This window comes from Ovis canadensis, chromosome 9, assembly GCF_042477335.2.
Source record: "Ovis canadensis isolate MfBH-ARS-UI-01 breed Bighorn chromosome 9, ARS-UI_OviCan_v2, whole genome shotgun sequence".
Classification (NCBI taxonomy): domain Eukaryota; kingdom Metazoa; phylum Chordata; class Mammalia; order Artiodactyla; family Bovidae; genus Ovis; species Ovis canadensis.
In genome coordinates, this window is record NC_091253.1 from 23,493,523 (window position 1) to 23,517,717 (window position 24,195).

The 24,195-nt window shown below is 57.3% G+C and overlaps 4 protein-coding genes across 22 annotated transcripts in view; 3 read left to right on the top strand and 1 right to left on the bottom strand.

Annotated features, from left to right (window-relative positions):
- The window catches only part of ARHGAP39 (Rho GTPase activating protein 39), a 53,926-nt gene extending 41,575 nt beyond the window's left edge, over positions 1 to 12,351 (top strand). For 3 of the 4 annotated variants that reach the window (XM_069599581.1, XM_069599584.1, XM_069599583.1), the window contains 6 exons: positions 5,937 to 6,029; positions 8,792 to 8,865; positions 9,235 to 9,434; positions 10,057 to 10,148; positions 10,556 to 10,725; positions 10,811 to 12,351. In XM_069599581.1, coding sequence (XP_069455682.1) covers positions 5,937 to 6,029; positions 8,792 to 8,865; positions 9,235 to 9,434; positions 10,057 to 10,148; positions 10,556 to 10,725; positions 10,811 to 11,005 — 824 coding nt within the window. In that variant the 3' untranslated portion in view covers positions 11,006 to 12,351. The remainder of the gene's footprint in view (positions 1 to 5,936; positions 6,030 to 8,791; positions 8,866 to 9,234; positions 9,435 to 10,056; positions 10,149 to 10,555; positions 10,726 to 10,810) is intronic. The other variant, XM_069599582.1, reaches the window with a different exon arrangement.
- Positions 12,352 to 12,353: 2 nt separating this feature from the next.
- Positions 12,354 to 15,614, top strand: C9H8orf82 (chromosome 9 C8orf82 homolog). Its single transcript, XM_069599784.1, has 3 exons — positions 12,354 to 13,261; positions 13,798 to 13,846; positions 14,126 to 15,614. Exons 1-3 carry the CDS (start codon positions 13,025 to 13,027, stop codon positions 14,569 to 14,571), a joined length of 732 nt encoding a protein of 243 aa, XP_069455885.1. The 5' UTR covers positions 12,354 to 13,024; the 3' UTR covers positions 14,572 to 15,614.
- Positions 14,665 to 19,726, top strand: LRRC24 (leucine rich repeat containing 24). Of its 5 annotated transcripts, XM_069599623.1 has the most exons (5): positions 14,665 to 14,959; positions 17,015 to 17,265; positions 17,418 to 17,696; positions 17,861 to 18,029; positions 18,714 to 19,726. In XM_069599623.1, exons 2-5 carry the CDS (start codon positions 17,098 to 17,100, stop codon positions 19,628 to 19,630), a joined length of 1,533 nt encoding a protein of 510 aa, XP_069455724.1. In that variant the 5' UTR covers positions 14,665 to 14,959; positions 17,015 to 17,097; the 3' UTR covers positions 19,631 to 19,726. The 5 variants fall into 5 exon arrangements, with proteins under 5 accessions (XP_069455724.1, XP_069455722.1, XP_069455720.1 ...); XM_069599621.1 differs by lacking the exon at positions 14,665 to 14,959 and having other exon boundaries at positions 15,265 to 17,265; XM_069599619.1 differs by lacking the exon at positions 14,665 to 14,959 and having other exon boundaries at positions 16,834 to 17,265; positions 18,660 to 19,726.
- Positions 19,727 to 20,097: 371 nt separating this feature from the next.
- LRRC14 (leucine rich repeat containing 14) lies at positions 20,098 to 24,105 on the bottom strand. 12 transcript variants are annotated; one of them, XM_069599722.1, is made up of 7 exons: positions 24,029 to 24,090; positions 23,701 to 23,811; positions 23,491 to 23,620; positions 23,339 to 23,384; positions 22,061 to 22,414; positions 21,291 to 21,875; positions 20,098 to 21,183 (listed from the first exon to the last, which is right to left on the bottom strand). In XM_069599722.1, the coding sequence occupies exons 5-7, from the start codon at positions 22,387 to 22,389 to the stop codon at positions 20,616 to 20,618; spliced, it is 1,482 nt and encodes a 493-aa protein (XP_069455823.1). In that variant the 5' UTR covers positions 22,390 to 22,414; positions 23,339 to 23,384; positions 23,491 to 23,620; positions 23,701 to 23,811; positions 24,029 to 24,090; the 3' UTR covers positions 20,098 to 20,615. The 12 variants fall into 12 exon arrangements, with proteins under 12 accessions (XP_069455823.1, XP_069455821.1, XP_069455820.1 ...); XM_069599720.1 differs by lacking the exon at positions 23,701 to 23,811 and having other exon boundaries at positions 24,029 to 24,105; XM_069599719.1 differs by lacking the exon at positions 23,701 to 23,811 and having other exon boundaries at positions 23,311 to 23,384; positions 24,029 to 24,105.
- Positions 24,106 to 24,195: the final 90 nt, after the last annotated feature.

The following is a 24,195-nucleotide window of genomic DNA, read 5'->3' on the forward strand; positions in this document are numbered from 1 at the left end:
TCACAAGCTAGTTCGTCTGCCCGCATGTGTATGACATCTACTGTGTGGTCACGACCTCAAGGGGCCAAGGTACCCCACAGTGAACCCAAGTTCACGTGAGCTCCCCCCGCCCCGGCTTAACCTCGTCTCACCTGATCACACCTTTGTGCCAACCACCCCCAGGTGACTCACAGCTTCTGTGCCCTGGACCCCCCTGAGCATGCTGTCACCACAGGCGTCCCAGGGTTTTGGCGACAGCACACTGACTTGCAGCTCCTGCAGGAGCACCCTGAGGGACGCTCAGTGCAAGCACCTCATGCCTGCAGCAGGCGCTTATCCTCCGGGTAAAGATGGCAGGCTGAACATGTACATTTATTTGCATCCCACCTTGAGTTCATGGTTAAAACAGTGAGGAAATCTTTTAAAGACAAAAAAAGAAACCTCACAAGGAAATGTGAAATACTGCAGTCACTATGGAAAATTGAATGGCAATTCCTCAAAAGATAAAAATATAATTAGTATAGGACCCCACAATTCCACTTGTGAGCATATACCCGAAATAATTGAAAGCAGAGATGTGAATAGATATTTGCACACCTGTGTTCATAGCACCATGTTCACAACAGCCAAGAGGTAGAAACCACCCAGGTATCCATTGATGGATGAACAGATAAAGTAGAATGTCATCTGTACATACAGTGGAATATTATTCAGCCTAAATCAGTTCAGTGCAGTTTAGTCGCTCAGTCGTGCCCAACTCTTTGCGACCCCATGAACAGCAGCACGCCAGGCCTCCCTGTCCATCGCCAACTTTCAGAGTCTACGCAGACTCATGTCCGTTGAGTCAGTGATGCCATCCAACCATCTCATCCTCTGTAATCCCCTTCTCCTCTTGCCCTCAATCTTTCCCCGAATCAGGGTCTTTTCAAATGAGTTAGCTCTTCGTATCAGGCGGCCAAAGTATTGGAGTTTCAGCTTCAACATCAATCCTTCCAGTGAACACCCAGGACTGATCTCCTTTAGGATGGACTGGTTGAATCTCCTTGCAGTCCAAGGGACTCTCAAGAGCCTTCTCCAACACCACAGTTCAAAAGCATCAATTCTTTAGCACTCAGCTTTCTTTACAGTCCAACTCTCATATCCATACATGACTACTGGAAAAACCATAGCCTTGACTAGACGGACCTTTGTTGGCAAAGTAATGTCTCTGCTTTTGAATATGTTGTCTAGGTTGATCATAACTTTCCTTCCAAGGAGTAAGCATCTTTTACTTTCATGGCTGCAGGCACCATCTGCAGTGATTTTGGAGCCCCCCAAAATAAAGTCTGACACACTTTCCCCATCTGTTTCCCATGAAGTGATGGGATTGGATGCCATGATCTTAGTTTTCTGAATGTTGAGCTTTAAGCCAACTCTTTCACTCTCCTTTTACTTTCATCAAGAGGCTCTTTAGTTCTTCACTTTCTGCCATAAGGGTGGCATCATCTGCATATCTGAGGTTATTGATATTTCTCCCAGCAGTCTTGATTCCAGCTTGTGATTCATCCAGCCCAGCGTTTCTCATGGTGTACTCTTCATGTAAGTTAAATGAGCAGGGTGACAATATACAGCCTTGACGTACTCCTTTTCCTATTTGGAATCAGTCTCTTGTTCCATGTCCAGTTCTAACTGTTGCTTCCTGACCTGCATACAGATTTCTCAGGAGGTAGGTCAGGTGGTCAGGTATTCCCATCTCTTTCAGAATTTTCCACAGTTTGTTGTGATCCAAATAGTCAAAGGCTTTGGCATAGTCAATAAATCAGAAATAGATGTTTTTCTGGAACTCTCTTGCTTTTTCAATGATCCAGCAGATGTTGGCAATTTGATATCTGGTTCCTCTGCCTTTTCTAAAACCAGCTTGAACGTCTGGAAGTTCATGGTTCACATATTGCTTGCGTGTGAGATGAGTGCAGTTGTGTGGTAGTTTGAGCATTCTTTGGCATTGCCTTTTTTTTGGATTGGAATGAAAACTGACCTTTTCCAGTCCCATGGCCACTGCTGAGTTTTCCAAATTTGCTGACATATTGAGTGCAGCACTTTCACAGCATCATCTTTTAGGATTTGAAATAGTTGAACTAGAATTCCATCACCTCCATTAGCTTTGTTTGTAGTGATGTCACTTGACTTGTCACTAAGGCCCACTTGACTTCACATTCCAGGATGTCTGGCTCTAGGTGAGTGATCACACCATTGTGATTATCTGGGTCATGGAGATCTTTCTTGTACAGTTCTTCTGTGTATTCTTGCCACCTCTTCTTAATACCTTCTGCTTCTGTTAGGTCCATACCATTTCTGTCCTTTATTGAGCCCATCACTGCATGAAATGTTCCCTTGGTATCTCTAATTTTCTTGAAGAGATCTCTAGTTTTTCCCATTCTATTATTTTCCTCTATTTCTTTGCACTGATCACTGAGGAAGGCTTTCCTGTCTATGATGAACTACGGACGGAGGTTCGTAACATTGTACAGGAGACAGGGAGCAAGTCCATACCCAAGAAAAATAAATGCAAAAAAGCAAAATGGCTGTCTGAGGAGGCCTTACAAAAAGCTGTGAAAAAGAGAAGCGAAAAGCAAAGGAGAAAAGGAAAGATTCACCCATTTGAATGCAGAGTTGCAAAGAATAGCAAGGAGAGAGAAGAAAGCCTTCCTCAGTTTAAATAGGGAAGGAAATTCTGGCACAGGTTATGATATAGATGAACCTTGAAAACATTAGGCTGAGTGAATTAAGCCAGACCCCAAAAGATAAATATTATATGAATCTACCCATGAGGTCCTTCCCAGGGTGTGTTCGGTTGCTCAGTCGTGTCTGACTCTTAGCGACTCCGGGGACTGTAGGCTCCTCTGTCCATGGAATTTTCCAGTCAAGAATACTGGAGTGGGTTGCCATTTCCTACTCCAGGGGCTGTTCCCAACCCAGAGACTGAATCTGAATCTCCTGCATTTCAGGTGGATTCTTTACCAGTAGCGCCACTACCACTAGTGTCCCTGGAGCAGTCAAATTCAGAGAGACAGCACGGGGGTGCCATGGGTTATAAGGAAGGAGAAGTGGAGAGTTGTCTGAGTCGTAGTTTCCACTTGGGGAAGAAGCACTGGAGGTGGGTGGTGGTGATGACACAGTGACACGAATGTGGTTAATAACCTGAACTGTGCAATCGAAGGTGTTAGAATGGCAAGTTTTATGGTATGTATATTGTATTATAATAAAAGGACTAAAACCCACCAGGACAAAGACAAGGGAAGAGGAAAACCAATCATGTTTTGGAAGCTGAAAAGCAAATGGACCAGTGGCTGGAAACTCACTTGGCAGACCAAGAAGCATGGATCCCAAGCAGGTGGTAGGGAAGCTGAAAAGTTGAAGCAGTTGGCAAACCCTGAAAAGTTGAGCAGTAGGGGCAAGCATCCTCCAGCAATGGTATGAAAGTGGGAGTGACCGTGGGACTGAAAACAGAGGGACAAGTTGAAGGTCTGGTTAAGAAACAAAGCACGCAAAGTTTAAGACTCTGGATCCCAGAGCAGGTGTGTTATTTGCTCAGTCGTGTCTGACTCTTTGGAACCCTATGGACAGTAGCCCGCCGGGCTCCTCTGTCCATGGGATTCTCCAGGCAAGAATACTAGAATGGGTGGCCATTGCCTTCTCCAGGGGATCTTCCCAACCCAGGGATTGAACCCAGGTCTCCTACATTGCAGGGAGATTCTGTACTATGTGAACCACCAGAGAAGCCTAGAGCATCTGGACTCAAATGTCAGCCACTTTGTAAAAATAATCCATATCCTGAGCCATGAAGCGTCTCAATATAAAGTTGAAGAATGTAAGTCAAAGAAAGTGTGTCCTCTAACCACAGTGGAATTAAACTGACAATCAGCAGCACAAATATATCTGGAGACTCCTTGAGTATTTGGAAACTAAACATGATACTGAACAATTCATGGGTCAAATGAAAGTGAAAAGAGAATATAGAAAGTATTTTGAACTGAAAGAAAACAGAAACAAAACATGTTAAAATTAGTGTGATGGAGCTAAAGCAGTCCTTAGAGGGAAACTTACAGCACCTAATGTCTGTACTAGGAAATATCTCAAATCATGTAGCTCCTACATTGAGAAACTTTAGAAAAGAGAGAGAGGAAATTATGCCAAAAGTAAGGAGAAGAAAGGAAATGATGATTAGAGTAGAAACCAATGGAAGAGAAAACAGAAAAAACAATGTGGAAAATCAGTGAAACAAAATCCTGATTACTTGAGAAGGTCAACAAAATGAACAAACCTCTATACGGACTAACAAGGACAAAAAGACATAAATTACCAGTATCAAGAATGAGAGAGGATATCACTACAGATTCAACAGTTGTTGAAAGGATAATAAGAAAATACTGTGAACAACTTATATGTCAGTTAATTTGACAATTTAGAGGAAATGGACAAATTCCTCTAAGCACACAGACTACCAAAGATCACTCAGTAAGAAATAGATAACCAGAAAAATCATATATCTACTAAAGAAATTAAATTAGGACTTTAAAACTCTCTCCCGCAAAGAAAATGCCAGGCCCAAATGACCTCACTAGAGAATTATCAGATGCTTGCTTGTGTAGCAATTCTTTACCAACTCAGAAAACAGAAGTGGAAGGACTATCTCCCAGTTCCCTCTGTATCAAAATTAGAAAAGAACATTACCAAAAATTTGAAAAAAAAAAAAAAAAGCACAGTAGTATCCCTCATGAACATAGTATAAAAACTTAACAGTATTTTTAGCTAATTGAATTCAATAATATATTAAAACGGTAATGTATCTTGAGTATGTGGGGTTTATCTAAGAAAGGGAAAGTTGGTTTAACATTCTAAAAATCAGTGATTTGTCATGTTAGCAGAATAAAAAAAATCGTATGAGCATATAAGTGGAGAAAAAAGCATTTGACAATATCCAGCATTCCATTCCTGACAAAAACTCTGAACTGGGAAGAGATGGCAGCCTCTCCCACCTAGCTACCTGTTTATCTGCCCAAGCCCTGTCAGCGAGGGCAGTGCCACCCCGTAGAAGTGAGCACAGCTGACCAACAGCTCTTGGTCTCTAGCCTTTTCCATGAGAAGGAACCAGAGCTCTTTGGAGAAGCAACTGATTCTAAGGCTGGGGTTGGGAATGTACATATTGTTTGGTTGCTAAGTCGTGTCTGACTCTTTGTGACCCCATGGACTGCAGCACGCACGCCAGGCTTCCCTGCCCTTCACCGTCTTCCAGAGTTTGCTCACACTGATGTCCATTGAGGGGAGGAAGTGCTGGAAGGGATGAGGGTTGACACAGGGCTGTGTTAGAAAACACAGCTTCCGGGGCCAAAGTTGGAGCACTGAACAGCAGAATAAAGCATATTAGATTATAGCCCAAAGTGTAATTAGGTAAATAACAGCTTCCCCATCCAGAAGAATTACAAGTAGTTTATGTAGGTAAGAGGGTCCACCGTGATGGGAGGTAGATCCCACCTCAGTGTGGACCGTGCACCCCAATTTCCTTCTGGAGCGTTGGACAGGGGAGGAGAGGCTGTGTCAGCAGTGCCGAGTGGGAGGCGCCCCGACTGGCCAGAGTGGGGAGCCCGGCCCCCACCTCTTGCTCTGAGCGCCCCCTCAGCCATGTAGGAACCCCACCGCTGGCCTGGGGCCTCCTGTTGGCCAGAGGGTCAGGAGCTGACCACAGTCCCTCCCCACTGCCCGCAGGCGTCTTGCTTGGCACCTCCCCAGCCACGTGGCCTGGACAGGCCCTCACACCCACCCCTGTTCCAGGAGTGTGAGCAGGACACTCGCCTTTCCCCCTCAAGGAGCCCCGCAGGCTGGGCCGTCACCCCTCAGCCGCCCGGGGTCAGCCCCGCATGGGGCCATGTGGGCTCGCGTTCCTCTGTGCTCTGTGGCCTCACCCTCTGTTTGCTCCTTAGTGACCCAGCACATGAAAGCGCTCCTGGAAAGGAACACTAAGAAGAAGTCCAAGTTGAGAAAGAAACCCAAGCCTTATGTTGAGGAGCCGGATGGTAGGGCCTCTCCCGCAGCCCCGGGCGCTGCGCTGCACAGCTCTGCTCTCCGGCTCGGCCGCCTGGCCCCCTCTCTCTAACCACTTCCGGGCTGGGGCGCGGGGGGGCACTAACTGCCAGGCCTCCTCCAGAGGGGACAGAAGCCTGCTTGTCAACAGGGCTTCCTGGGAGAGGCCGCACCACCCTCTCTTGGCTTCCGAGGTGCTCAGGACACTCTCCGGTATGCATGCTGGGCGCACAGTGTGGAGGGGCCTGCTGGAGGCGGCCCTTGGTGCGGGAGTGCCCTGGGGGCCAAGCCGGGCCTCGGTTCCCCAGCCTCCCTCCCCCAGCATTCCCTTCCCTTCCGTTCTCTTGGGCCCTGGCTCAGGAACCCCATCCCGACCCAAGCTCCAGGGAAGCCTTGTTAGCTCAAGGCTGTGCCTCCCCCACCAGGAGAGCCAGTGGTGCATTGCTGTGCCGTGAACTGCCCCTCTTGGCACCAAGATCCTGGGACTAGATCCCAGCCTGCCTATACCTAGTTACCCACACTTGCCCCACTCTTCTTCCTCTGGGAAGTGCCTGGCTGTCTGCTGCCTGTGCCAGGAGAAAGGGGGCAGCTCCCATCTGGGATTCCAGGGCACCCTTGGGCCACTGTTGTCGGGAGTAGGAGCAGGTGGGGTTCTGAACTCCTGCCCAAGTCAGTCCACAAGAGCAGGGCAGCTATGAGCTGGGTCGGGGGTGATTGGAGCCCTGAGTGGGTCAGAGAAGGGAGCCAGACCCTTGGGACCCTGCAGAGCACATGCCAAGAGGCAGCAGGTTCTGGCCACACTTGGTGGCCTTTGAGGTTCATGGCCTGGGCCCTGGCACAGCAGCAAGGCTCTGGGAGAACTGCTTTGTCAGCCTCTGGATGCGGGGCTCAGAGCAGAGTCCCCCACACTGCCAGAGGGTTCCCTGGGCTCACAGCAGGGTCCCCACACCACCAGAGGGTTCCCTGGGCGGGGCTCTGGGCACTCAGCAAACACCCCATAGTCTTGGCCCAGGAGGATATGCCCTGGGATTCCAGCAGTAGTGGCTCTCAGCTGAGTCCTCACTGCCAGATTCTGAGGTCGGCCCTTAATGGGCACCCGTCCCCGTCCTACAGATAGGGAATCAGGCCAGGAAAGACTGCACCACCAACACTAGGGGAGAGGTGCAGGAAGCCCCATGAGACCCTGTGGCAGGAGGTCAGGGCAATTCTGCCCATGGGCCTCAGGCCCAGGGACAGAAGCAGTCACCCAAGGGAGAGGGAGCTTGCACCCAGGATGGGGAAAGGGAGTGCTACTGCCAAGTGCTCCCAGTGCTCAGGGCGCAGCCCAGGTTGCTTTTGCTTGAGCGCCATCCCTTCTCCCTGAGCCCAGAGCTTGCCCATGTGGGCCACATGGGCCAGGGGTGGAAGATTCCAAGCGCTGTGTCCCAAGTGGGCTAATGGGAGGCAGCAGCTAGGATCTCTGCCAGGGGTCTGTGGGTCCCCAGGGACCTGAAATAGATTCTTCAGGGTTTAAACATCTAGAAGAAACATTTGTTTTCATTCTGGTTCCTGTAAAATAGAACTCCGTCACCAGTTATGACAACTGTTCTGTGATAACTAGAAATGAAGAGGTTTTCATGGATGAGACATGTTTGTGTTCTTCACATTGAGGTTCAAGGAGCCCCACATCCTCAGACATCTCAAGAAACTGCTTCCTTTGAAAAAGATTCTGTGTTTGGATTTGAGGCTTGGGTCCAGAGGCCCATAGGCAGGTGGCACTCAGCAGAGACAGAGTCTTACAGGGAAGGGGCCTGACCTGAGCCTGGAGGCACATAGTTCAGCCCCTCTGTCCGTGGCCCAGGACAGCCCGGCCCAGGTGGCTCCTCTGTCCTGTCGCTCCTTCCCTTGCCTGCCTGGGCCAGGAAAGATGTGCCCACATTTCAGACCCTCCTTGGACTAGGTCTTCTCCTAGCCCCTCTCCCCTCAAATCTGGAAAGACCCCTGGCCAAGGTGCTCGGGGCCTTGCTCTTGGATTGCCACCCTCCATGACCACTAGTTAGAAAGCCTCCCTCCTTGAGAAAAAAGACCCGTCCTCCCATCACCTTCAGCCCTCAGGCAGAGCCGTGAGTGGTTCTTTGCCAGCGTTGCCCTCCCAGCGAAACCCAGGTTCAGGACTTGGGGCATCCACTCTACACTGTCCCCCTCCCACATGAGCCAGGCCCTGTGCCTCCCTCTCCCTGACTCCCACCCAGGCAGCCTTCAGCCACGTGGGCATGGACCCTGCGGGCTAAGGCCTCTCCCTGGGCTGCCCAGGGCCTCCTGCTGGAATCAGAGATACAAGAAGGCCTGCAGTCCAGCCAACCTAGAGCTCTGTCCTGTGTGACCCTGGGCAGTGGTGCTGAGTGCCCACAGGCCTGCTGCACACAGAAATTCCCCTTCTCAGGGGTGCTCCAGGCCCTGCCCTATCCGGCCTGCCACTTCTCCAGGGAAACACCGCACCCCCAGCCTGCCCTTACTCGCTAGGGGGAGGGTTGGGTGGGTTGGCAGAGGGCTTCCTTCTGCAGTCTGGCTCCTCTGGAGGGGAGAGCAGTGCCCCTTCCCTTCCACATAGGTTTACTTCAAAGCACAGCCCAGGAGAGTAGGGCCCTGGGTGCCCACGTTCTTGCAAGAGCCACCTCTCCTTGCCCCTCTTGCTGCTTCCTCTCAGTCACTGGTTGGCCTGCAGCCCCTGCTCTTACGTGTCCACACCAAGCCAACTGGTACCATTCTTTTCCAGGGGTGGCAATAAGCACATATGCCAAGTACTGTTACCACAAGCTGCAGAAGGCAGCCCTGACCGGGGCCAAGAAGGTATGAACTCCCTGCATTGCCGGGGAGAGGTGGGCGGGCACCCTGTGCTGGTGAGGCCCAGACAAAATCCAGCGGGCGATGGGGCTGCAGACTTGGGAAGGGGGCAGGTGGTGAAGTGAATGGCTCACCCTTCACCCTCTCACAGGGCAGAGGGTGCCACTTGGAGCTTCTGGTGCTATAGGTGGCCCAGCAGGAAGCCGCCGTGTTGACTTGGGGGCCAGGGAGTTGGGGTACCCTGGCTCTGGCTAGGCAGAGGCCTGGGGCTCACAGGAGAGGCGGTGAACCAGGGGTAGGCCTTGCAGGGGTGTCAGGGGACAGAGGGCTGGGTGCTTGGCCACACTGGCACAGACCGCTGGGCTGCCTTTGCAGGGGCTGAAGAAGCCCAACGTAGAGGAGATCCGACATGCCAAGAACGCGGTCTTCAGCCCATCCATGTTTGGCAGCGCGCTGCAGGAGGTCATGAGCATGCAGAAGGAGCGCTACCCTGATCGGCAGCTGCCCTGGGTGCAGACCCGACTGTCGGAGGAGGTGCTCGCACTCAACGGCGACCAGACGGAAGGCATCTTCAGGTGCCCTGCAACCTGGGCCCCGGGTGTGGGGGCCTCGGGTGTCTTCGCCAGTCTTGGGCAGTCAGGGCCACTGGACACTGGGTCCCTGCCTCAGGAGCACTTCTGAGAGGCCAGCATGCCGGAGAGAGGCACCGTATAGCAAATGGAGAGGCTGGGCATGGGACTGTTCCCCCTGAACTACATCATGCCTGAACCCAGGCGGGGAGCTGGTCTGGGACAGTGATCCTTCAGAAATGGCCACCAGGGCCCCAGAGGGCACTTGGACAACAGCCATGGGCAGGGCCGGGAAAGATAGAGCAACTCCCAGCAAGGGATCCTCACCTGTGGGTGGAGATGATAGCCCTGCCCCATGGGGGCGGCACACGGCCAGTCACCTGCCGTCATGACTCGCCTGCCCAGGACAGGTGGGGAAACAAGCTTGTGGGTCTGAGCCTCAGGGATCATTCTGAGGAAGGGATCTGCATGGGGGTAGTCAGCAGCAGGATGAGGGCCTGGGGCAGGGGACCCCAGCCACACCTCCCCTCGGATAGGAAGGAGGTCATTCGGGCAGAGAGGGGTCATGAAGCCCTGACCTGGAGCAAACCCAGCTCCTCCTCCCTGAGACCTGCCCTGTGCTCGGCAGAGTCCCTGGGGACATCGATGAAGTGAATGCTCTGAAGCTGCAGGTGGACCAGTGGAAGGTGCCTACAGGCCTGGAGGACCCCCACGTCCCAGGTGAGCCCCCAGCCCCCTCAGCTGGAGCAGCTGAAATGGTTCAGCCCTCCCTGCTTCCCATGGAGAAGGGGCAGCCCTCTGGTCCGTTTCCAGTGCAGAGATCCACTGCCGTTGGTCAGTCTCCATGGCTCACAGTGGCTGTACAGCCCTCTTGATAAGTCCTCTCTAGAACATTTGCATGTCCTTCAGGACAGTGTCCCCCCGCTCGGGGTCAGTCCTGACTGTCAGGACTGGGAGCCCACTGGCTTCCAGCCAGGCAGCCCACACCGCTGTGTGGACACCTCCAGTCTGGTCCTGACCCCTGGGTGCCAGCATACAATCACTGCCCCCCACGGCCCGGTTCACCCCTTGCTGCTGCTGGTCCCCGACGGCCCCGCTCGGCTGAACACCCCGCGATGCGTTCCCAGCGTCGCTGCTGAAGCTGTGGTACCGGGAGCTGGAGGAGCCCCTGATCCCACACGAGTTCTACGAGCAGTGCATCGCGCACTACGAGAGCCCGGAGGCCGCTGTGGCCGTGGTGCACGCGCTGCCCCGCATCAACCGCCTGGTGCTGTGCTACCTCATCCGCTTCCTCCAGGTAGGCGGTTGGCACCCCGCCCCCTCTGCGCTGCTTCCCGCCCCCTCCGCTCCCGGCTCGGGCCCACCCGCCGCTCCCCCCGCAGGTGTTCGTGCAGCCTGCCAATGTGGCCATCACCAAGATGGACGTCAGCAACCTGGCCATGGTGATGGCGCCCAACTGCCTGCGCTGCCGCTCAGATGACCCGCGGGTCATCTTTGAGAACACTCGCAAGGAGATGTCCTTCCTGCGCGTGCTCATCCAGCACCTGGACACCAGCTTCATGGAGGGCGTGCTATAGCCGTGGGCACAGAAGGACCGAGGGTGGGGACAGAGCCTGCCCGGGTGCGCCTGGGCAGGGGGGCACGCGGGGAGGGGGGAGGGGATGCCCCAGACGCGGAGGTAGCATGCCGGCTCCGCCCATGCCCGCCCCAGCCCTGGAACCCCCATCTCCCCCACCCTGGCCCTCGGCCAGAAGGCGCAGCCAGGAAGGGAGCCTCCACCCCGCCCCCGGCCTCTGGCTGGTTCGTTAGGCGCGACCCCGCCCATCGCCAGCCGCCGGTCGGCAGCGAGAAAGTGCCTTCTGTTTCCTGGAGCCAAGTGACACTGCCCCTCCCGGCCGGCCCGAGAGCACAAGCCGCCCTCCCTGGGGCAAGCCGTCTTGCTGGGGTGCTGTGCTCAGTCTGGTCCCAGCCTAGGCCCAGCCCAGCTACCCCTCCCTCCCTCTGCCCTGGGGGTTTCCTGGTCTTCGACTTTCACCCTCCCCAATTCCTCCCGCCCCTCTACCCTACCCCCCCGCCACCTGTGGCTTCCAGCGTGGTGACTGCACAGGAATTTGGGGTCTTCAGGGCTCTGGGCTGTCCACCACCAGAGCAGAGTCCGGCCAGTCCAGGGCCCAGTAGGCTCTCTGGGCGGGAAGGAGCCTCCAAGCCAAAGTCCTCCGGGGTGGGGGGCAGGGTTGGGCAGGCATTCTTGGGGCAGGGTGGGGGAGGGGCGAGAATATTTTTTCTTCGTGTAACTATAAATTCAGAATCTATCCCGCATCCCAACCCGCCTGTGTATAGAGATATAAATAGAGCGAAAGATATAAGAACTAAATTTGCTAATGACATAATCTTAACCCAAATGCTATTTATTTCTGAGTCGTCCTCCCCCATCCTCTGCAGACAAGTTGCTATCATTCCTTCATTTTCTTCTCCACCTTCTTGGCTTTGACCAAAAAGCGAATCCTGCCCTATCCCCGTCCAAGACCTGCAGCAGATGAGAGGGCAGGAGCCCAGAGCGGGGGACCAGAGGGGCCCCAGAGGCTGTCCTTCCTCGAGGCCAGAGCGCTCGCGGGCAGAGTGAGGATAGGGAGGCGGAGGTACCTAGACTCTGTACATTTTCCATTTTGGAATTTTGGGTTCCAATCGTTGTAAGACTTAATTTATCCCCAGTTTATATATATATATATTTTTTAGAGTTGAGTTTTTATTTATTATTAAAAAAAAGCCCAGCCGTGCCGAGGCCCGGTGTCCCCCTGGGAGAAGGTCCTGGGTCCGGTGGTCTCGAGGCTTGGGTACCGGCAGCCCGGCCAAAGACTGGCTCTGACGCATGGACTCGAGAGATGAAAACACTTTGTGCGAATAAAGTACGTATGGACACTTCCGAGTCTGTCGCCTCCCATTCCTTCCAGTGGCAGCAAGGCAGCTATCAGCAGCCAGTCGGTTGCGGGTGTGGGCACCCGGATGGACGTAAGGTCAAGGGAGAATAGGGGAGGGGTTCGGGGAGGAGAGGAAGGTACCTCCAGGGGATGGGGCGAGGCACCTGAGATACTTCATTTGAGCCCGTTAGCTCGGCTTGATTGCCTGGGGGTGGGGTGGGGGCGGCAGGCGGGGCTCTGATCTATCGTATGGCCCAAACTGGCATAGGCTTTCTGGGCGGTGTTTATTCACCACCTGCCTACAGCAGCCACCCTCACATGCAGGCTGCCCAGGCGGCCCGGCTTCCTGGGGGCGGGGGTACATTGCACGTACCTCGCTCACGTGAGGACAGCCAGTCTCCGCGGGCGGAGGGACAGGGCCTGTATGACCAGCGAAGTCCAGGCCCAGCCGATGTCCCTGTTCCCGAAACCGACCGCACCTGCGTCTCACACTAGAACCCCAACGTCGGGCGGTTCTGCTCGCCACCCTTTCCCCAGCCGGAACTGCTGGGCGGCGTGCCCCTGACACCTAGAGAAGGGAGTGTCGGGAACGCCAGGGGTTGGGAGGAGAGAAGAAGCGGGTAGGGGTGGGCGGGGGACGAGCTCCGTGGCCGCAGACGGAACCCAAAGCACGAGGCCATGACTGCCGGGGGACCGGTGTTCCCACAGCACCTGCCCCGCATGACCTCCGGCCGTTTCCGGCGCAGGAGGAGGATGTGGGCGATGAGCGGGCCGCTGCGGCCCTGGGTTCTAATCTTGGCACGGTCCCCGGGAGCCCGGACCTACGCTGGGGGCGGGGGCGTCTCCTACACGCAGGGCCAGAGCCCAGAGCCTCGGACGCGCGAGTACTTTTACTATGTGGATCATCAGGGCCAGGTGGGCGGGGGCGGGGTCTTTACAGTAAGGCAACCCGGCCTCCCAGGTCGCGCTGGAAACACTAAGGACACGCGACTATGGCCCCAAAGGGTTAGGCCCCCAGCGAGCAACGTCCCGCGCGTGGCTGCGCCCTGCGGGCTTTGCATCTCCCAGTCCTGCGGCCCCCGCCGCCGCTCCTGATTTGGAAGCCCTGGCGGTGGCATCCACCTTACACACAAGGAAGCAATTCAGAGAGCCTCTGCGGAGGAAGTGGCACATCTCACTAAAAACTAAAAGGGAGGAGGGAAGAGGCGCGGAAAGGGCATGCCAGCTGAGAGAATCTGTGCTTGAGGAAGTAAGGCGGGAGGGGGGGCGGGATAGATGTGGGGAGGTCGGCAGGGCTCCCAAATTTATCTTCCACGAGTCTCCCTGCACATGGTGTCCACAGACGAGCAAAGAAGCGGACATCAGCCCGGGCTTAGGCCCACTAGGGCCTTCTCGCCCTGGGACAGCTCTCCCGAGCTGCTACTCAAGGGCCACGGTCTGCTTCTCTGCAGCTTTTCCTGGACGACTCCAGAATGAAGAACTTCACCACATGCTTCAAAGGTACCGATGCTCCTTCCACCCCCACCTTCCCTCTTCCTTCAGGAAAGACTCTTAAGGGTTCGCGCTGCCCAAACTGCCAGCCGTCCTGCCCGCGTTAGGAGGCTGGCCGTACTGTGCTGAAAAGCTCCCTAACGAAAGTGAGGCCTGGGCGGCTGTCCTACAGCCGGCGCAAGCCCTTGGTGCAGCCCAGGGAGAGCCACCTGCCTGGGGCAGTAGGGCCCAGGGGACTCGGGGTCTGGCGTGCTGAGCAGTCACGCCCTTTCCCCCTCCTCCCCACAGATCCGCAGTTCCTGGTCATGTTCTTCTCCCGCCTGAGACCCAACCGCAGCGGGCGCTACGAGGCCTCCTTCCCCTTCCTCTCGCTCTGCGGCAGGGAACGCAACTTCCTACGCTGCGAAGACCGGCCCGTGGTCTTCACGCACCTTCTGGCCGCGGGCCCCGCGCCCCAGCGCCTCTCCTACTGCGGCGGCGGCGAGGCCCTGGCTGTGCCCTTCGAGCCGGCGCGCCTGCTGCCTCTGGCCACGAATGGGCGTCTCTACCACCCAGCCCCAGAGCGCGCGGGCGGCGTGGGCCTGGTGCGATCGGCCCTGGCTTTCGAGCTCAGCGCTTGCTTCGAGTACGCGCCAGGCGCGCCCGAGCTGCCCTCGCACGTGCGTTGGCAGGGCCGCCGTTTCGCACTCACCATGGACCTGGCCCCGCTCCTGCTTGCTGCCACGCCGCCCTGAACCGCGGGCCAGCATCCGCTGGCACCCGCAGCGCCCTGGGCCGCCTCGCTGCGCACGCGCCACCCGGAGAGCGCGCCGGCCGAGTGCGCGTGCGCGGCGAAGGTGCGCCGCGGCCCCGCCCCACCGGCGCTGTCCGAGGTGGCGCCGCGGACCCAGTCCCGACGCCGGCAGGGGCGGGGTCTCCGGGGCCCTACTCCCTCCACACACCCCCGGCCTGGGGCGTTTTCATCCTGTGGTCTGCCCCGCGCTCGCGACGGCGGATCGGGGCGGCCGGGCGGGAGGCGCGGGGGCTCCAGTGCGCGAGCCCGAGCGGCGCCCGTCCCTCCCCCGCCGAGTGCTGCTCTGTGGGCCGGGGTTCGGCGGGGGAGCCGCGCCGCGGGAGCGTCAGGTGAGGGGGCGCCCGGCCCAAGGTCAGCGGGCGTGGGGCGGGATCAGGGCCCATCCTGGCTCTGTCTCTGTCGACTACCGAGAAGGGCGTGCGACCTAACGGGGACCACGCCCTGCCCTGAACCTGCCCTGGACAGACCGCGCCGAAGGGGATGCAGGGGCCCATCGGGCCTCGCACTGCGGAGAAGAGCGAAGCAGGGCTTCCTCCATTATCCCTTCACTCACTCCTCCTCGCACAGATGGGCCCCCTGGAGACTGACAGCTGTTGCCAAATCCAGTATGTTACACCCCACCTCCTACCCAGTCAGATTAGGAGGGTTTCCGCTGGGTTAAAGTATTTCTGAGCTAGCCTCCCCTGCTCTTCCTGCTTGAATCCTCAACCATGCCCAGGCCAGCTCTTCCACACGTATCAGCATCTAGGGGATGTCCACGTGAGCAGCAATCCTCTTAAGTCCTTAAGAAGAAGCCAAGAATCTTCTCTGAGAGGCCTTGCTGCTGAAAGCTGGGTGGGCACTCTGGGCCAGCCCTTTTGCTGAGGGAAGTGGGTCCCAGGGGCTAAGAATGCTCCCCAACTTCTTGGGGTTCACACACATTCTGAGACACCTGAGAATTGCTTCTTCCTAGACCAAAGCAATTACATTAAAACTTTCACTGTGCCTGCTTCTCTTCAGTAATTTTAAATAACCATGTGAGTTAAATTTAGAGCAAGATTTAAATAAACACCAAGGCCACTTGGTAACTTTCCAGAGGACACACTCTTCCTAGTAGACCTGGTGAACAGGCAGGTGTTCAGAGCAGAGACCATTTGAAGTGGAGGCTAGCTGATGGCACACCTCAGCCCCACCATCCAATTGGACTCATTGTGCTTTGAACTGGACTCGTTGTGCCTTGAAGGAGACTCAGGTCTTCTCTTTCTAGGATCACAGCTGCATGTGTATAAACCCCAAAACAAAACACTACACACTCCTTCAAAGTCCAGGAGATCTCTGAGCACAGAACCTACTTGGCAAACTACACTAGAAACTCAGTTGGTGACCCAAGGTTCCTTCTTTCACAGCCCAGTCATCCCAAGGACCCACCTACCCCCAAAGATGGATGCATCTTTCTAGGAGTCAGCATGGAGAACACAGGCCCCACAGCTGAACTGGCTTTCCTATTTGCCTCATCCTCCAATTCCCTAGCAAGTTCCCTGAGAAAAAGCTCTAATTATAGCTAAGCTGTTCTACCCACTCCCACCCCAAGTAGGGCAGGGCCAGAGCCTGGACAAAAGTATGCCTCCATTTTCCTGGGGCTGCTGCTCCCCCCACCCCCCTGCCCCTGCCCCCCGCGGAGACCAGTTGTGCCCGTGTCCTCAAGTCACAACAGGAAAATCCGAGTGTTAGGGACACAGCATGAGTTCTAGGGATAAAAATGACAAGAGTAAATTCTAGATCAAAATTAGGTGAGGACAAGGACAAACATTAGCAGCAGGGAGACTTGTGCCCTGTCCTGAGGTTATGCAAAGGACCCCTGATCTGGGCTCTGTATCTTGAGGTCTCATGCCAGTGCTCAAGAGTGAGTTCATGCACACCAGGGGATGTGTCTGCTCAGAGCCTTCCCTTCTAGTCCATGCTTTGGTGACTGACCCTGAACTCTACCCAAGGGTTCCCAAGCCCATGGCAGCATCTTGCACCTAAGCTCCAAGGAGTGGCTGGATGTTGGGTTGTAGAGGGCACTTCAGTCCATGTGTCCACGTGCATGAGCAGGAAACCCTTCAGTACCAGGCAGATGGGGGATAGGGAGAGAAAAGTGTTGGGGTGGCATAGGCTTCCCTCCTGCGGCCTGTGTGTGTGTGTGGCGAGACTCTGAAGACGAGAAATTCTAAATTGAAACCTGATGCTCCAGATCTTTGACTTTTTTTTAAAAAAGCTTTTTATAAAGGAAGGCAATGAAATTTTATTTTACTACGTTCTTAAACCTATTTCAAGCTTCAAAACTCAGACACCGTGTGTGCCTCCATTCAGGCTTTTCCCTGGCTCTCAAATGTTAGGGACAGGCCTGCCAACCTGTGTTTCAGGAGTTGCATCCCATCGGGGCCAGACTGTAGAGAGGCTGCTGGAAAGGCTGCAGGTTTGTGGCCTGCAGCCGGTCCCGCGGGAGATGGCCCCAGGGGCGCCTGCACTGCTGCTATTGTCGCTGCTGTCACTGCCCGGTCTCCCGCCTCGCGCTGCCGCCTGCCCCGCCGCCTGCCGCTGCTACAGCGCCACGGTGGAGTGCGGTGCTCTGCGACTGCGCGTGGTCCCTCCTGGAATCCCACCCGGGACGCAGGTGGGCACCGCGTGGGGCTGCCGGGCTGCGGACAAGGGGTGCCAGCGAAACGGAGGGACGGGTGTGTGAGTCTCCCCGTGGGTGAATGGGGCGCTCTAGGGAAAAGAAAGACCCCTTCAGAGGGGTAAACGCCATCTCTCCCTCCGACACAGACGCTGTTCCTGCAGGACAATAGCATCGCGCGCTTGGAGCCGGGCATCCTGGCGCCCCTTGCCTCCCTGCGCCATCTCTACCTGCACAACAACAGCCTACACGCCCTGGAGTCGGGCGCCTTCCGCGCGCAGTCGCGCCTGCTGGAACTGGCGCTCACTGGCAACCGGCTGCGCGGCTTGCGCGTCGGCGCTTTCGCAGGCCTAGCCCAACTGCGCGTGCTCTACCTAGCTGGGAACCAGCTGGTACAGCTGCTGGATTTCACTTTCCTACACTTGCAGGTGAGGTGGGAGTAGTGTGCAAGAAGGGTAGAGGTCCTCCTGCACTGCCACCTGCCCTACCGGGCTGGAGTAGTGAAGGGGAAAAAAGGCAGCCCAGGCTAGTCTGGTAAGAAGGGGACCTGTCCCCCAGGGCCCTTTTCTCTGATGATCTGTCCCTGCTTCAGCGACTGCAGGAGCTACACCTGCAGGACAACAGCATTGAGCTGCTGGAGGACCAGGCTCTGGCTGGGCTCTCCTCATTGGCACTGCTGGACCTCAGCAGGAACCAGCTGGGCACCATCAGCCGGGAGACCCTGCAGCCACTAGCCAGCCTGCAGGTCCTGCGCCTCACAGGTAACTTTCTGGGGGCAAGGGGCTCTCATGCAAAGGCAGCTTCCTTGGCCACAGTGGTGGCACTAGGGAGCCAGCCAGCTGTGGAGAGGGATCCAGTGGCAGCCCTGGGGGTGGGGGTGGGGGTGGGCAGCACTACCTATCCACAGCCATGACAGAAAGCTGCTAGGAACACGGGTAGAGTCATAGTTGCCTAAGGGAGACAGGACATGTACAAGGCCCTGAACAAACCAGACAGAGCTGAGCAGCTTCCACATTTCTGAGCCAGGAGAGGGCCTGCAGGAAAAAACTGGAAACATGACCAAGACTGGGGACATTCCCTCCAGACAGCTCCTGAAGACAAAGCTGGCAGGATGTGCAAGGTCTTAGTGCTGGTGGGATGTCTATGTGGACACAGAGGTTCCCCTCAAATAGCAAAACTTGTGGCAGGGAGAGATGCCAGGAATAAGAGCTTTCTCAGAGACTCGTGAAATGAATTGGACATGCATCACAGAATGGAGTTTGGGGTGTGGGGGGGTGGGGGGGGTGGGTGCTGCCCACACTAAGGAGCCCCCTGACAGACAGAGGTGGCAGGGGTCCCCCACGGTGTTAGATAAGGGGCTCCTGCTCTTGCCAACAACCCCAACCGCACAGGCTGTGTTCCAGAGCTACCCCTGAGCTACATGCCTGCTGCTGCTCCGCCTACAGAGAACCCATGGCGCTGTGACTGTGCCCTGCACTGGCTGGGAGCCTGGATCAAGGAGGGAGGCCAGCGCCTGCTCAGCTCCAGAGACAAGAAGATCCTGTGTGCAGAGCCCCCGCGCCTGGCACTTCAGAGTCTTCTGGAAGTATCTGGAAGTAGCCTCATCTGCATCCCACCGTCTGTGCACGTGGAACCGCTGGAGGTGACAGCCAACCTGGGTGAGGACCTGCGGGTGGCCTGCCAGGCTTCAGGCTACCCGCAGCCCCTGGTGACCTGGAGAAAGGTGGCGCAGCCTCGCGAGGGTGCGCCGCGCGCCCAGGCCCAGCCGGAAGTTGGGTGGCGGGGCCCAGGAGGTCTCGGGGCCTCCGACACTGGCAGCGGCATGCTCTTCCTCACCAACATCACCCTGGCCCACGCCGGAAAGTACGAGTGTGAGGCCTCCAACGCCGGCGGCGCCGCCCGCGTTCCCTTCCAGCTCTTGGTCAACGTGTCCCGGCAGCAGCAGCTGGCGCCCGCGCCGCCCCCGGCCGGCGGCCCAGTCAGCCATGAGCCCCTGCCCGAGACGGGCAGCATGGCCTTCCGTGCCCTTGGCCTGGCCACACAGACGGCCATCGCGGCTGCCATCGCGCTCCTGGCGCTCACAGCTCTGTTACTGGCGACCATGATCTGCCGCCGGCGGCGCAGGCGTAAAAAGGCGCCGGGGCCTTCAGGGGAGGGAGCGCTCTTCGTCAACGACTACTCAGACGGGCCCTGCACCTTCGCGCAGCTCGAGGAGCTCCGCGACGAGCGCGGCCACGAGATGTTCGTCATCGACCGCTCCAAGCCGCTCTTCGCCGAGAGCGCGGCGGAAGCGGCCGAAGCCCCTGGAGTCGCGCAGGGACTCCCACTGCAGCCCCCCTCCGCCTACGAGATCCACTGCTGAGGGGCGGGGCGCGGGCTGATGACGTGGGTACCGCGGATTGGCCGGCCCGACTCACCCGCGAATGCCCCAGCGTGGTCAGTAAAGGGTGGAAGCTGCGCAGTGTAGCGAGCTCTGTATGCGGGTTTACGGACCCGGGCTGGGCAGGGCTGGGCGGGGCGGGAGCACCTGCGGACCCCTGCAAATTGAAAGTCCTGGGACGCGAATGGGGGGGTGCCCGGGGATAGGCTCCCAATAACCTACTGAGACCCTCCAGAAATGATTCCCCCACTCCCCAAATTAACCCAACCTCCAGCTCTGCGGATCTGCCTCTGGTCCCACTGCCCTTTGTAGACCTGGACCTCTGAAATGTGGGAGACGGTGACAGGTTGTGGAAATGCCAAGAAAAACAAAGGGGCAGCAAACCAAAGACATGGTCCCCACTGACCAGGCTGGGGATGACAGAACAGGAGATGAATCACTCTAACCAATTAAGACAGAAAAAAAGTCACAGATTTAAGTTCTAAGCACACTGCACGTTTGTACCTTTAAGACACCTTCTGGCACCAAAACCCAGAAAAGGTAAGAGGCCCCAAAGTGCCTAGGAGCCCAACCCTCCGTGAAGTAGGCCCTTGTCCCAACTTCCAACCCAGAGCAATCTGCTCTTGGGGAGGGCCTAGAGGAAAACATCATCTCTCAGCTTGAAGACCCCAGGACACTGAAGGGCAGCTAAGTGCAGCCAAACCAAGCAGGGCCATGTAGGCCTGGAATCCAGCCCTCGGGCCCACAGATGGTCAGCCAGCCAGGGGAGCAGGTGCAGAACAAACTGCACACGGTGCTGCAGAAAGCATGGGGAGGCTCAAGGCGAGCCCTGGAGCAAAGAAATGAGAGGCCACTGCCATTGTGTCAGGCCTCCACAGGGTTCCAGGATAGGCTCTGCCTACCCAAGGGGCAAGGGGCCTCCAGCAGCCCTGGACCCCGGGACAGTCTCTCACCCAGAGCTTGGAGGTCACAGGCTGAAGTAGTCTGCAGCCAGGCGCCCGTAGATGTCTGTGGTCCAGAGCACATGCGCACGGCCTGAGGCCAGTAGCAACTGGTGCAACTCGGCCTCCACGCGAGCAAACTTCTCCTCATTGATGGAGGCTTCCAGGAGGACAGAGGCAGGTGGTGGCCAGGGCAGGCCCTCATAGCAGTCCACAGGGAAAGGGTGCACCACTGTGCGCAGCTCAGCCTGCACCACTGAGTCCCGCAGTAGCTCCCTGAGCCCTGCCACGGACAGCGGGTTGCCATAGAGGCCGAGGTAGCGGAGGCTGGCGCAACGAGTCAGCACAGGGAGTGTGGCCAGCAGCTGGGTATCAGCAAGCTGGCACTCGGTCAGCTCGAGGTGCAACAGTGTGGCTGCTGCTGCCTGCAACAGACCCTGGAAGGGCTCCAGTTGGCTCCCAGACAGGTCGTTGCCACTCAGGTCCAACTTCTTGAGGTGGACAGCATGGGAGCTCCGTGCCAGAAAACGCAGGTCCTCGGGCAGCAGGGCACAGAAGGCTAGCTCCAGGCTCTCCAGGGGGCTCTGCAGGGTGCTGGGGTCGGGTTGGGGGGGGGGACACAGGGGGTCACAAATAGGCAGAGCCAGGGGAGGGTCTGTGGAGGGGAAGGGAGAGGCAGGGCCATAGTAGGGTCCACTCACCTGAGCAGCTGGTCCAGCCGCCCTGAGAGGAGAGAGGAGCCCATGCTGAGCTCCCGCAGACAGGTGAAGCGGCCCATCTGGGCCAGAAAGTAGCGGAAGTTATCCTCACCGTCCACAGAGGGCTGCCGAGAGTCCCCATGCACATAGTGCAGCCGCAGGCTGGCCAGGTGCTGGAAGCGGGCCACGTGTGGGATGATGACGGACAGGCCACGCAGGCCCAAGTTGTTGAAGCGCAGGTCCACGCGGCGCAGGCAGCCTGCATCCAGAAGCTGCAGCAGGGCCACTGTATTGCGCATGGGCAGGTCCTCAGCCCGCAGGTCCCGACAGCAGAGCCGCAGCGGGCTGCCTACGCTGCTGCGGAGTGCCTCCCGCAAGAATGCATAGGAAGCCCGGTTCACCCGCAGGTCCACACGCACCTCCACAGGAACAGGGGCCAGGCCAGGCTCTGCAGTCCTGCCCTGCTGCTGTTCGATGCACGTGCGGGCCACAGCTGCCGTGCAATCCCACATGCTCATGGTGCCAGGGTCCTGTTCCACGCCGTCATCCAGGAGGCCCGTCATATCCAGCACCCGCAGTGCATGCTTCCTGGGAGCATGGGTGGGCTGAAGCAGGAGACAAGGGGACAGAGCCCACACCCACTCCCAGCCACCTTGGGACAGAAGCAACATGCCTATTTCTGCACTGAACTCTTGTACCAGCCTGGAACCTCTTGGGGGGACCCACTCTGCATCCCCCCACCAGGCCTGAAGGTCCCTCCAGTGAGCCCATACCTGCAAAGGGGCTGTGTGCCAGGCTCAGTCTCCGGGGTGTGGAGCCGGGCAGTCAGGCCCAGGATCACGGCTTGCATGCTCTCTGTGCTGGGCCGCTCCTGCAGCAAGGCCCGGCTGCAGTGGGCACACTCCTGCAGCAGCTGCTGGAAGCTGAGCAGCGGGAAAGGCCAAGTGTGCACCAGCTCACGCAGCACTACCGTCTTCTTGTCCATGAAGGCCACTTTGAACAACAAGGGGAAGAGCTCTCGCGGCAGCAGGGGCAGGGCCTGGCAGGCAGCAGACTGGCACTGGAGCACCTGCCGTGTGCTCAGGAACACGAGGGTGTGCATGGCGCTAGGCCAGGCAGGAGGTCACCTGCAGGGAAGTGCCCTTCAGTGGGGAGGACAAGCTCCAGCCCCACCCCCTCCATGCTGGGAGTGGGAAAGCTCAGCCTGGTGCTTGGCACAGAGCAGAGAACCATGGCTCTGATGAGCAAGTGCTAGATACTTCACAATAGGCTGAAAAAAGGAGAAAGGAGAACAAGGCCACCCCCCATCCCGGCCCCCGAGAAGCAGGGGGGCCTCTCTAGGGAGATAAAGCCACCAAGCAGCATATAAACAGCATGGCACCAGAGATGACCAGCCTGTGTAGCTGTGCTTTTGATGGCTGCTGCTCTGAGGGCACACCGTCTGTTTTTCAGACCTTCCAAAGCCACTTATCAAGAGATCCTCCCCTTCTTAAAAAGCCAACCCCCACCCGCCACCCTCCCACCCCTGGCCAAGCACTAGAGGGATGAGATAATCCCAGGGGCTGGAAGGTACATCATAGCACCCTCTCTCAGCCGCCTCACAAGCTCTTGCAGGCTGCCCTTGGATTCTGCACAGCACAGCAAAGAGAAGTTGAAACTATAGATACAGTTTAATAAATAGTAGGACAAGTGGAAAGGACCAGAATCCAGTGAACTCTGAGTCTGAAGAGCTAGAGTAACCCAAACACTCAACATGTACTAACTACTATCTTCCAGGAGCACTGTTAGACATGGAGACCCCTGGAGATTTACAGAGAGAAAGAATGCCTCACCCATCGGTGTCCTTGGCATCTGTGTAAATATCTCTCTTCCCTGGAGAATCACGTTAAGAGGACAAGTATCAAACCCATGGGATTCAAAGACCCCAAACTAGGGGCCTTTCTTGAGATAGGTAGAGGCAGCTGTCAAAGGTATATCCAAGCTGACAAGGAGCACAAAAGAGATGCCTGAGGCCACAAGGTACCTGCGTGACAGCTCTGCTGCTGACTTACTGTGTGCCAGGCACCTCATCCTCAAAACTGCCTCCAAGCCACTTCCCTGAAAATGTTAGGAAACTAAGACCTAGGCTTTGCCAGACAAAGTTCCCGGGTAACGAGCTTGGGAAGGGTGGCAGCCTGGCCCCAGAGCCCCAGCTCTTGCGGACCTCATACACAAGTCCTTAGGGCGCTGGTTCCTGAGAAGCCCGGGACGTCAACCCTCGGTCTCTCTCTCCCTGAGGATAAATCTCGCGAGGACGATTCATACCTCGCTGTGAGGACAGACCAACCGAGCACCTGTCACGAGAGAAAAGGAAAGCAGCCAGTGTGGTCACTATGGGAGGAGTCTCAGCGTGGTGGCCACCGCCCCCTCTCACCGGCCCACGACTCCAGCGTTTCCCTGAAGACGCCCCCGCACGGCTCCTCCGGGCCTTCAGGGCGGGAGCCCGTCAGTTCGACGCCCTCCGTCTCTCCGGCGGGGCCTGCCTCTAGAAGACGGAGCATCGTCCCCCAAGACCCGAGGCCGATCAGCCCGGCACCCGACTCGGGTCTTCCCCTTCCCTCAGCTGCCCCGCCCGGGTTTCCGCCCCCGCCCCCGCCTCCGGTGCGGCGCCGCCCCGAGTGTCCGCACGCTCCTTGTGCGGCCAGGCAGAGAAGGAGCCACAAGCCGCAGTGCTCGGTCCCCAGAAGGCAGCCCGCGCTCACCCGGACCCAAGCAGCCGCCACCGCCGCCGGCCCCGCCTCGCTGTACGTCGCGCTCCGTCTGCGCCGTCGCGCGCCGCGATGACGTAAACGCACCTCATTGGCTGCTGCAGCAGGGCCCCGTAGATTGGCTGCCCCAGCCCAGGGTGTTACGCCTCCAACGCTGCCGA